Below are 12421 nucleotides of genomic sequence, written 5' to 3' on the forward strand. Positions count from 1 at the left end.
TCTTCTTCTTTTTTTTGTTTTTGTTTTGTTGTTGTTGTTATTGTTGTTGTTTGGCTGTGAAACAGAGCTAAGACCCTTAATCAGCAGGGATCTTTTGGGGAGGGAGTGGTCTGGTTAGTAGTGGTGATGGTGGTGAGGGCAGGGGGAGAGAAGTTTGGTCTGATTCATTGAGGTAATATGGGAAGAGAAAAGTACAAGAAACCCCAAAAAGGTACCCGGGAGAGAAAGCTGCCTCCCAGCTCTCACTGAAACCTCTCTTTTTCATTCTCTGTCCTCTTAACCCTGACACAGTGGGGGGTGGGGGGGTGGGGGGTGGGGGAAGGCGGTGGGAGGAGGAAATATTTTAAAGATTCAAAAGATTTTTATTTGCATGATCAACTGTGATATCTGCTTCAGTGTCTAAACTGAAGGGTAATTTAGGTGAAACACAACCACCGTTGTGTAAAAAAAATATGCTAATAAAGATCCTCTTGTTAAAATTATGGTTAACAGTGTACCTTCTGCTGTATAACTATAAACTGTGCAATTTTACTTAAAACTGCATCAAAAGCGTTCCATGCCAAAGACCCACTCATCAATAGCTCCTCTTGTTAGACTTGTACAGCATAAGCACCAGTTATTATGTGAAATAGCTGTGCAATTTTCTTCAGCTCCCAGCTGTTATTTATTTAACTTGAGTTTATTACCCTCCATGCTTTTATATTAAAATGTTCATTCATTTCTCTCTTCTGTCTCCAGGTCGTGGTGTCTACGACAGTCAATGTGGATGGCCATGTCCTGGCAGTCTCTGATAATATGTTTGTCCATAATAACTCTAAGCATGGGCGGAGGGCTCGGAGGCTTGACCCCTCGGAAGGTACGCCCTCTTATCTGGAACATGGTAGGCAAATCATTTTCATTGGTTGGCATTGCTACTTTAACTGTGAATCTATTTGGTTTCTTTCTTCCCACTCCACCACATTTCCTACTGTTTCCGATTTCCAATGTTCTGTTGAAATGATGCTGAAAGCAAATATTTAAAGACAGGAAGATACCTTTGAGGCCCACCCTTTCTTGTTGCACATCTCTCTATCCTGGAAATGGTTGATGCATCTTTCCTTCTGGTTGAGAGAGGGAGGGAGACCTGGACCACTTTACTTTAAACTGCAGCTTGACTGAAAAATAAAGGAGGGCCAGAGCAGGGTAACAAATATTGTGGTACATTTTGAGCTTACAGCTAACTTGGTTGTATAATGAACTCTATCCTCTTTACAATGCCACTGGTGTATTTTTGTAACTTCATATTGAACTTCATTTGGAGATCAAGTCCAACGTCTAGGTCAGAGGCATTTGTTAAGATGAAGCCCAAACTAAATATCTCTCCTGTGCCTTGTGCATGATGTTCCCCTCATCACTATGTGATAGAGCCTGCTCACTATGGGTGGGTTTTGTTGGGGGAGATTTCACATTTGTCTTGAATTTTTGGCTGATCAATGGTATCTTTGAGAGGACTGGAGGAAACCGGATAAAAATTTGAATCAAGGAAAGCGAATGACACTCAAAGGAGCCACAGGCCAGATTGAATGTACATCTGAATGTTTCTGTACTACGTGTATATATAATGTATACATCCTTCCATCTGTCCATCCATCCATCCCTTGATTCATCCATCTATCTGTCCATCCATCTGTCCATCCATCCATCTATTCATCTTCCATCAGTCCATCCATCCAGCCATCCATCCAAGAAATGATGATTGAGACTGTACTTGGATACAATTACCATTCAGGATTTTCTCTTATCTCCTCCAAATTAAACTCTAGACCCATTTCCCCACTTCACTTTCCGGTTTGCTACATCAACAGGATTCTTTTAAAAACACTACTATACAAATTACCACCCGATTGCCTGATTTTTTCCAAGGGCCATGAGCTGTCCATGACATAATTCATAAGGTAGAAAACTCCCTTCCCTGCCACCATTCTAATTTAATAAACACACCACTATCATTATTTTTGCCTGATTTTTTCTGCACTTAAGGAATACACAAACTGTACTTTTTATTAATTAACCAGATGTAACACTCTAAGAAGGGAATCCTTCACCACATCCAGTTTTACAGTCTTTTTAAAGTAAACCATCATCTTTCAAAAGCTGTTTCTTTATGGTTTCATTAGTGCTGAGATGGATGGATATTACTTTTTTGCAGGAGGCCATTTGAAACACCTGCTCGTGATTACATTCCTAGTTCCATTCCTGTACTTAAAATTATTCTGATCCTCATTTTACAGTAATGTTGCCTTTTTAATACCCTTGGAGTCACTTAAGGCATTGTATTACTAGAATTATTTAGGGGAAAGGAGGAAGAAAAACTAGGTACATACTCAGTGAGCACAATTTGGAAAGCTGTGGTTTAAAAACTGAAGTCTTGTTTTCCACTGTGGCTTGGTTAGTTGCAATGGTTACTGTCTTGTCCAAAGACAGACTTAACTGTCAGTTTGAAATCTACCAGTCATGGGTTCACAGTTCCAAAATGGGCTCCAAATGCAGACACAGCCAGCTCCCATTCCTGCCTTTGGGAAAGCAGTGGCGGACCACATGACGTCATGCAAATAATCTCCACCAGGAAAAAAGAAAAAACAAAAACAGCACAAACCAACAGAAACCACCTGCCAGAAGGACACCTTTAGAGCCTAGAGGTCAGGAACATTATTTTGAATTATAATGTGGAGGAAAGAATCTTGAGGTAGGAGCCAGGAAACCCAAATTCAGTTTTTTAGTTTCACCTCTGGCCTTTAGGTCACCTTGGACAGGTCATCTTACCTTTGGGGATCCTTTGTCTTCTTCTTGGTAAGATGAAGGTGATGATCTGTAGGGGGATTAAAAAAAAGAAAGTGTGTGTCTGAGTGGGGGCAGGTCATATACATAGGGGAAGTAGGCTGGATGGAAACTGCAGAAGAAGGGCAAGTATGCGTTCTGCCCTCCTGCAGCCCTAGACAGTGGAGGCCAAAGCGACTGAGAGCCCCTGGGGACAGATGTTCTAGTTTGGCAAGAATTAAAACTCCTAATTTTTAATTGTTGGTAACTAATCACACAACTTTTAAACCCTCTGAAGGGGGAAATGTCACTTAGGAAGAAGACAGCCATGGGCTAACAGTTTGAGATCTCCAGACCAAAAGGCCTCTAGGCTTCCTCCCAACTCAAAAATAGTCTTGCTTCTACATGTACATATTAATATTTCAAGTGGGATATCATATTATTCTGAGTTTTAGAGGCAATGTTTTATTCCTCCTCTCCAGTTCACCAGTCCACAAGGGGTCATGTGATTATTAACATATTGTTCAAGAAAATGGTGACATTTCCCTGTTCGTAAATGGTTAAGCATCATTGGGGGTCTGGATGTGTCTTATCTTCTTCAGCTAGCAGGGGCCCGCAGTCACCAATGCCTTACTTCATTTCTCTCCAGTAGAGTAAAAAGGGAGGTAGCTTGCGGTGCCTTCTAATGACAATGCATGGAAATCTGCTTCTCTGAACACATGAATCAACCAACCACATAACACCACCCACTCATTTAGACACTTCAAGCTGATACATAAATATCTACTCAGCAAAGGGTGACTCCTGGGCTCTTACCTTAGGGATGTGTGGGAGTCGACTTAGATGCTAATGCATGTTGATTTGGGGGGTATGGTAATACCTAACTTTGCCACTGAAAAATCCTGTTTGAAACTGCCCTGTTTAAGACTTCCAGAACCAAGTCCCTACCCTTCAGCCACTGTACTCCCTCACCCCCACCTCAGACAGCCACTACTCAGTGAGACTGCTAGATATTTTCACTTCGTAGGTGACCTGTAGAAGCCTTCATTTTCCCTCATTCTGGGCTTTTTACCAGCTCATTTACAGGTAGCCTGAATTATTTTGAGCAACTCTGCACATCTCTATTTATATCCTGCTTGTCAGACAGTTGGAGGAAAGTTCCCTTTCGTAGCTCATCTTTCTGCATATAAGTAGAAAAAAAGACCACACTTTACACTCATGCATACAGTCATCCCTGTGTGACCCATGGACCTCCAAACCTCCAAGCTCAAATCACAGCCCCTGTATTTCAAGTGGGAGAGTTGACAAAGGTAAATTCATTGCACAGAATCTTGCATGGTCCAAAGAGGGTGAATCCTGGCATCCTGTAGCTCATGGTAGTTGCTCTCCTCCGTTTTTTTCTTCATTCATAAATACTGAGATTTTCTTTGGCTGAATATTTATGGGAGAGTTTAGGCTAGTGAGGTTTCATCTTTAAGCAAGCAGTCGCTTTATGGAAGATGTGCACTGTGGAGACAGGTAGTGTCAGAAAGTGACTGCTCTCAGGGCTTCAGTTTTTGGGAAGCATGGGCTTGGAGCCAAATCAGCAGAATCGTCCCCACCCACGGGAATGTGCCGTCCTAGCTTACGCATCTGCCCTAACTTCCCGTCACTTGGGCAAATTCCTGAGGACCCTATGCTGGGGATCTTTAAAGGCTTGGGAGTGTTGATATTGTTATTATTGTTCTCTTGAGTTTCAGGTTGTGTTTACTTGAATTTAAGGCCAATTGGGGCATCAGTTTCTCTATTTGTGGCCAAATGCGGTGCCCTCACAGAGCTACAGTGCGGGGACCCTGTCAGCTTTCATGCACTAACACTTTATTATCTAATGATCTAATATGCAACAAGGCAAAGTGCCGGCGCTCATCATTCTGACATAGAATGCCGGGAGAAGTGACTAAATTACTTTATGTACCATTAGCGCTAGCAGCTATGGTGAACTCACCGGCAGCATTTATGCAAATGCCTGTGAATACACTCTAGTGGCTTTGTCAGGAAGCCTTCTGACAAGCAGTTTAAATGCTCATTTTTTCTAGGGGACTTTTTTTTTTTTTTTTTTTTTTTGGGCATGCATGTGTTTTATCCCTTCCCTTCTTCTGCCTCCCTCCACACTCTCGCTTTTTGGGGCTGTTAGAGGACATGCCTCCTCCATGATCACTGGGACATCTGAATGGGTCACAGAGCTCAGCTGGTCATCAGTAGGCCACCCTGTCCGGTGTTTTTCATACTTAGGTTCTTTTTTAAAAATCAGTATGAATTTGTACAAGCATCGTGTTTATTTGAACAATCAGTTTCTAGATGGTGGACATTTTAATGTTCACGAGTTCTGACCTGAGGTCTTACTTAGTTTCTTGGCTTCAAATACAGATCTTTTAAAACATCCCTGCTTTTTAAAATTGGGAATAAAGCACAATTTAGTTTTTGTGGACATCAGGTACAAACGAATTAAAGTTCCCTTCAAGGTGTTTATACAGATAAAGGCGTGAAGTATAAATGGGCCAGGATGCCAAAATAAAACAAATCTATACAAAAGTGGGGTTTGGTCAAACTAAAGCTATTTTGTAGAATAGAGTTTGGCGATAGAATCCCTGGGCCCATCTTCTTGCTGTAATTACGGCGTCAGAGAAGTAGAATCAGATTTTCCCCACCACCAGTTAGTTCTGACCTCTCCATTGTAGTGTTCCCTTCCAGCTGTCCCTGACAATATGGTGTTATTCTTGCTCTTTAGCATTTGACCTTCTTTAATCCTTTTGCTCCAGACAGAAGCAGCTTTTGCTTCTGTTAGTTGCCCCTGGGTATCCAGGTCCATTGACTCCCTGTGCCCAGCTGCACTTAAATTTGTTGTTTTATGGACATGCAGAGAAAGATGATTCAGGCTTGGGAAGATTACTCCAAACTCAGAGACAGCAGGGAGGTTCCCGTAGAAAGGAGAGGTCCCCTCTTCTCCCTTCTGTGTAATGAGGCTCTATGAGGTGGTTAGTAGGCATCAGTTGGATCTAACGGAGGGAGGGGAGGCTGTCTGATGGAAGAGCTAGATTTCTGACCCGACTCTGCCAGGAACTAGCTGTGTGACTCTGGGCCGGTTTCTTGGCTTCCATGGCCTCCGTTTGGTATGTGTTCAGTGAGAGCAGGGTTGGGTCATCTCTAGACTGCCTTTTTTTTCCCCCCCAAAAAAGATCACAAGTAGGTGGAGAGGCAGGCAGAAAGAGAGGGGGAAGCAGGCTCCCCGCTGAGCAGAGAGTGCAATGCGGGGCTCGATCCCAAGACCCTGAGACCATGACCTGAGCCGAAGGCAGAGGCTTAACCCACTGAGCCACCCAGGCGCCCCTAGACTGCCTTTTAACACACATAATTTTGGGCACTCAGAATTGAAGCTGTTGACACATGCCTCCCCTCCTCTGGAGGTGCCTTTGGAGAAACAGGGCTTCAGGGGAACAAAGCAATGCACTGGCTATTTGTGGTGTAGTCCTTTCTTCGGCTTTCTAGCCAAGGAATAAGGTGTCAGTAAGGTGGACTTCCAGTCATTCCTTCCTTCACTTACTCGTTCTAAGCATCCAGTACAGACCAGACACCAAGCTCGGGTGCAATAGCACAAGGCAGACGCAGTCCCTGTCTTCACAGAATCTATGATGTAAAGAGGGAAGAAAGATATTACGCACAGCTTACAAGCAACTCATGGGAGTTCTGTACAAAAGGAGTGGGGAGGAGTGAGGGGTCAGGGAAGACTTCCTTGAGGAAATCACATTTATGCCAAAACCTAAGAGCTGAGTAAGTTTTCACTAGGTTAAAGGGACAGACACAAATTTCTGGGAAGAGGGGACAGTGTGTGCAAGGGCTGTTTTGCTTCGGTGAGTTCAAGGACCCCAGGGGAGACTGGGATGACTCCTGTTGCTCCCAGTCAGTGGGAGGATGGCAGGAGTTGAGGCTCAGAGAGCCTCCGAGAACCAGATTAGTCTGGCCCACGTGAGATGCTCAGACTATGGTCCGTGGCAATTGTGAAATGGTTTGGGGGGCCAAGCAGGGCTTTGATGAACTCATTTTCAATTACATGGACTCCTAGTGTGTCACAAAAGCCCAGGGCAAGATCACTCTGAGTTGCTTATAACTTTGCTCTTCCCTGCCGGTCCTTGGAAGCTCACCAGGGAGTTAGCTGTGCCGGAGAGGGCTCCTCCACATTGCTCCTCATTCTATCAATAGTGCAAGTGTTCAAAATAGGAAGAAAGTCAAACATTTTGAGAGTCCTTTTTCCAGATGATCTTGGCTTATCAATTTACTTTTTGCATAAGTAGCCTAGAAGGAGTTTGCCTATTGACTTCCTTTGAACTTGTAGAGACTTTCTTAAGGCCTTTCAAAGGGAGGGCTGCATGTGGCCTCTGGAAGGTATATTATTGGTCTAACCCCAACCAACTCAAACTGGATGAGTGAATGGGAACTAAACAACAAAGAGAAACGTACCAACCCAATTTATCTCTCCTCCCTCACTAGGGTGAGAGCTCATGCCATGTGAAGAGTCATTGCAAGTATAGAAGGTCATCTAACACATCCCCTTCTTTCTCAGAGAAAGAAACAGAGACCTAGTGATAGGATGTAATCTTCTCACATTCACATAGTTTCTTTCAGACTCCATTTAGTGCTCTTTGTCCATGGTATGCTCGTAAAGTGTGAAATGGGGGGGGGGGTAACGTTATGGTTGCTGGATTAACCAACCCAACCAGGTTGGGTGACTTGGGGTCCCACCGTGATGCCTTTCCAGTTCAAGTTGGCGTAGGCTTGCAGTGGTCTCTCTGAGATTCTCGAAGATCCTGAGAGAAAGGTCTGGAACATCTCTCCAGCTTCCTGACAGAAACATGCTTTCGAAACACAAGGGCTGAGAATGAACAATACTGAACTTTAGGCTTAGACGGTGGCCCTTCACATGACCTGTTTGGGTGCAGAACTCCAGCAGCGCCCACTTGGGCAAGAGCATTTTGGTGAAGGGTCCACGTTACCATAGATAAATACTGATGTCGTGCTTTGTTATGTAGAGGGCACATTACATTTTCCTATTTGAAAAAGCAAGACAGATGAAAGGACGGAACATGAGGGCTAAGAATATCCAGATGTGTCACAAAAGTAGAGCACAGAGGGGCCCAATTTTCAAGCCTCAAGTTGGGTCTTTTTCTTTGAGCAGCGGGGAAGTTGTCTTTTGTCTTCTCTTGCAATAAAAAAGGACGTGGCAAGAAGTCAAGATAATAAATAAAGACGTGAGCGAAGACTGATTTTCAGGGTATACCCAGAGTAGTCTGTAGAGTGGGTAACAATAGAAATCTTAATGTTGGGGACTCGATAGCCAGCAAGCACTCAGTGTCAGGTGAACGAAAGAGTTTGGGAGCCACGGGTCATTGCGAAGCAGGTGATCTGTGTTTTCCTTATTTGAATCTGACCCCACACACAGCACTGCTGGCAAAGTAGAAATACTGCTCAGAATTTGCTGCCCTGCTTGGTGGTGACCAGGCCAGGGGGTAATGTGTAGTAGTAGAATTGCCCTTGTTGCTATTTGAGGGCTCTTATCAGCTATCATTTATGGAGCGGTTACTCTGTGCTAGTACCGTACTCATTATGTTACTTACATCATAAAATCCTTCAACAAATCTCATGAGCTGTAACGATTATTATTTCCATTTCTAATATAATATAAAATATAATACAATATAATCCCATTTCTCATCCCATAGAGGAGAAAACTGGGATTTCTAGAGGGTCAGTAACTTACCCAAAGCCCCAGAACAAATTAGAATCAGACCCGGGGCTCCACCCCTCGTGTACCTACCCACATAGTTGTGCATATTAATAGTACTAAGAATAAGGACAGTGAGCCTCACTGAGCTCTTCCTTTGCTTGGCACGTAATGCTAGAGGCACCCCTTGTCAAGATGAGGAAACAGAGTTAAGAGAAGTAGAATACATTTCTCAGAGATACACAGCAAAAAAGTAGTATATATCTAAGGTTCAAACCTGGAGAGCCTGACTTTGGAGTCTGTACTTTCAACCACTTGCTCTGTATATTATGCTAAAACTCTTTCCATCTCTTATCCCACTGTTCTTACTTTTCCTCAGTACAAGGAAGGTATTTATGCTGGTATCTTAAATAGACCTTTCAAAAGTTAGCCCAGAGCATATCTTTTTTTCGTTTTAATGGCATACTGTGTATGTTTACCTTACAGCTTATTTTCCTTCAATAACCTATTTTTCCCATGACTGTACCACATTCTGCTAGTCAAATAAAAAAAAACATGCATTTTATTTGATGACTGGTATGTTTTCTATGGGGTTGGCAAGATAAGAAGGAGGCTGATAATATTTTATTTTTTTGCAAGGATGTTCTAACTCATCTCTGTAGAAATCATTTGTTGACCATATGGTCTCCTTGGCATGTATACAAGGTAGAGAAAAAGGAGACCAAGGGAAAGCTGTGAGACCATGAGTTAAAGGACTGTTGGGATACTAACAGTCTCCTTGTTAGGGTGCTGAAGGATTACTAAACCTCTTGCTACAAATAACATGGGAAACTGATATGGATTTTCTTATATGAATTTCTTGACAAACCCATCAACTTTGGGAAACGTCCAGTATTTGGTATTTTGAATGACCTAATAAATGAGTGAGCCACACCTAACTTATTTTAATGAGCACAAAGCATGTGGGGAGGACCATGGTGGGAGGCAAGGAGTGAGGCTTTCTGCTTATATCTTGGACCACAATGACAGAACTTTTAAAAACATATTGCTTTTGTCTTATATTTGGCTACAAAATCATTATATTTCCAACTGTGCTTATTTAGATAATTGATTGTTCCAAACAGGAACGTCACTCGAGAATTTCAGAGGATTCAAGTGATGTGAACATGCAAATGAAAGCTTCTGTGTACTGGTCATTAACTTTTGAAGAAGAGATATTTAGGGTCAGTGGCCAAGAATGGGTTTGAAACACTTTTGTTTGGACATTTTTAGTTATACGTTCAGAAATCAATAAAAACTGAGTCTGCCTCTACCTTTCTTCAGGACCTCAAGTATGTACTTAGATTTCCTCATCAATTAAAGGAGGAAGTTAGTAGAGTCCTTCAAGTCCTGATGATTTGTTGTTTGAATCCAGCTGATTGTGAGAGAGGTCTCCTGTCCCCTGAGGTGTTAGACACACCTGGTGAGTGGCCACTACAATGCCAAGGTGATGGTCATTCCACAGGATAGATCTAAGGCCAACTTCCCTTCACCTTGAGCATTTCTGCAAGAGGTTAACAGTGGGTTCCAGGAGGCCTGGAAAAGTCCTCAAGTGTGTTGCATACACCATCACTTTAGGTAGCTCTCCCCTGACATTCTTCTCTCTGAATTTCTTCAGCTGAGGTGCTAGCGTTGAGTCCACTTAATGGTTAGCAGTGAGCTTCTAGAGTAGGTTTCCATGCAGTACGTGTGAAGATTTTAGGTGATGAGGGGAAAACACTACCAAAAAAATTTTTTTCTAAAGAGTTAACATGTCTATCCTGATGCATAAGCAAGTAAGCAAACAAACAAAAAAACATGGCACTCCAAAGTCGTGATCTCTGTTGTCATTGCTTAGGACAAGACTGAATTTAAAGAAAAAGAAAATCTAAACAAAAATAGCGGCTAGATTAATTAGTTAATATTAAGGCGGTCATAGCATAAGTGATACTGGGATGAAACAAAATCAGGACTGAAGTTTGGGAAAGTGTTTTAGAGGGCTTAAGGGTGGGGGAAGTAATAATTCTTTCAAGTCATCAGGAAACAGGGTAGGACCCTGGGAAACAAAAAAAAAAATTAAAAAAAATTTTTAAGAAAATCTTTTTAGTTCAGTTTACCATTAGAATATGTTTACTGTCCTTATAGGATTTTAAAAATCAAAATGTTTCCCAAGCTGTTAATTCTGTTTTTATTTTTAAACAAGTAGTGTCTACATGTCAGAGGGCAGAAATTAGTGTGGAAAGGAGGATTTGAGTCAAGGGAGAGAATCAGCCAGGGTCCACCCAGGCAGCACATTATGATAATATATACGGAACCAGCTGGACACTGAGCAAAGCTGACATTGTGTTGTCAGGGGCAGAATCGCCCATCAATTTCCGAGATAGAATTTGAGTTCAAATGACAGAAAGAGCAGCAACTGTGTTGAAACTGATGCATGGGGGAGGGGGTGGGCCGGCAGGAACCAGCCAGGCCTAAAGACAGGAAGTGCTGGTACCTCCGGAAGGGGGTGGCTCTGTTTTCTCATCTGGCTGCTACCCTTCCTTCTAACCTTAACATCTGTCAGCAAGGCCCACCTGGGCCTTTGCATGATTAGAGCCCACTGCAGGAGGAGCTTACTGGTGCTAATTTTAGCCCCCAAGAGCATAGAGTCCCTGCTGCTGGACTGGGGGCCATATCAGCCTAGGAAAATTAGGAAAACAGATTCCAAGGAGCCGCTGCCTATCCATTTAGGAAGCCCAATGTGGATGTACTGATGATTGTTAAGGACAAGGGGAAGAGTTGTCAACTTTTAAACTACTCTGTTTACTTCCTTCCTATCCTAACAACTCCAGTGATTCTTCTCTATCTCTTTCCCTCATTCATCCATTCATCTATTTAACATATGTTTATTGATTGACTACTATTGTATAAGACAAAAGAGATGCACAGGTGAACAAGGCAAGGCCAGCTCTTGACATTTTGAGGTATATAGTCCTGTGTGTGTGTGTGTGTAAATATTATGTAAATAATTGCAAAAAATAATTAATTTAAATTACTTAAATGCAATGATGGTAAGCACTACAAAAGGAAAATACAGACTGCTCAGAGAGCTTTAAACAAGGGGACTCAGCCAAGTCTGAAGAAATCAGGGATACTTTTAAAATTTAGAAAACAAACAAGTAGCGTTTTGTCAAGTGAAGAGGAAAGAGCAATTTTGGCAGAGGGAGAATCGTGTCCAAATTCCATGTGGGGACAAAGTATTAGATGCTTAGGAGGAGGCTAACAGGGAAGGTGAGCTAGTCTGAGATACGTTCTTTGAAAAAATAACTTGGAGAATTTTCCATAGGTTGGTTTCTCTTTGACTTGGAGATATGGGTCCAATGCATTTTCTTAACCATAAGCTAACAGAACTCTTTGCCCAGTAAAGTGTTAGCTTTAGACACTGTTTTGAGTGATGATGGTTTTGCTGTTATGATAGGGACCTTGAGCATTGCCCACCCATTAGGTTCAGTGCTTAAAGCCCTTTGTACCATCTCTTTTAATACTCTTAAGCACCATAGGAGGGCGCTACTATTATTCTCTCCATATAGCAAATGAGGGAAACTGAGGCCATCCTTCAAAGATTTGGCTGTGGCCAAATAGAAAATGTTTGGTTTTTGCATCTGTAGCATTTGGACCTCACTGATCATCACCACTGTTCTTTCCCACTGTTTAGTCAATGCTAATCTCCTCGCATTGGACTTCAGAGGTGGAGAGAAATTCTACTGCTATTTGATCATGTAATATAATTCCTGCTTCAATTGAAGCAAATTGATGACGTTACTCAAAGGCAAATTGAAAAGCCAGATCTGTGCTAAATCCCCAGGGTTTGTT

At 42.4% G+C, this 12421-nt stretch overlaps 1 protein-coding gene across 4 annotated transcripts in view; it reads left to right on the forward strand.

The window, feature by feature from the left end:
- The window catches only part of EBF1 (EBF transcription factor 1), a 384990-nt gene that overhangs the window by 259603 nt on the left and 112966 nt on the right, over positions 1-12421 (forward strand). For 2 of the 4 annotated variants that reach the window (XM_044230428.1, XM_044230435.1), the window contains exon 8: positions 739-880. In XM_044230428.1, the coding sequence (XP_044086363.1) occupies positions 739-880 (142 nt within the window). The remainder of the gene's footprint in view (positions 1-738; positions 881-12421) is intronic. The other 2 variants (XM_044230443.1, XM_044230452.1) reach the window with 1 other exon arrangement.

The sequence above is a fragment of the Neovison vison genome, chromosome 1 (genome assembly GCF_020171115.1).
Source record: "Neovison vison isolate M4711 chromosome 1, ASM_NN_V1, whole genome shotgun sequence".
In the NCBI taxonomy this organism is placed as follows: domain Eukaryota; kingdom Metazoa; phylum Chordata; class Mammalia; order Carnivora; family Mustelidae; genus Neogale; species Neogale vison.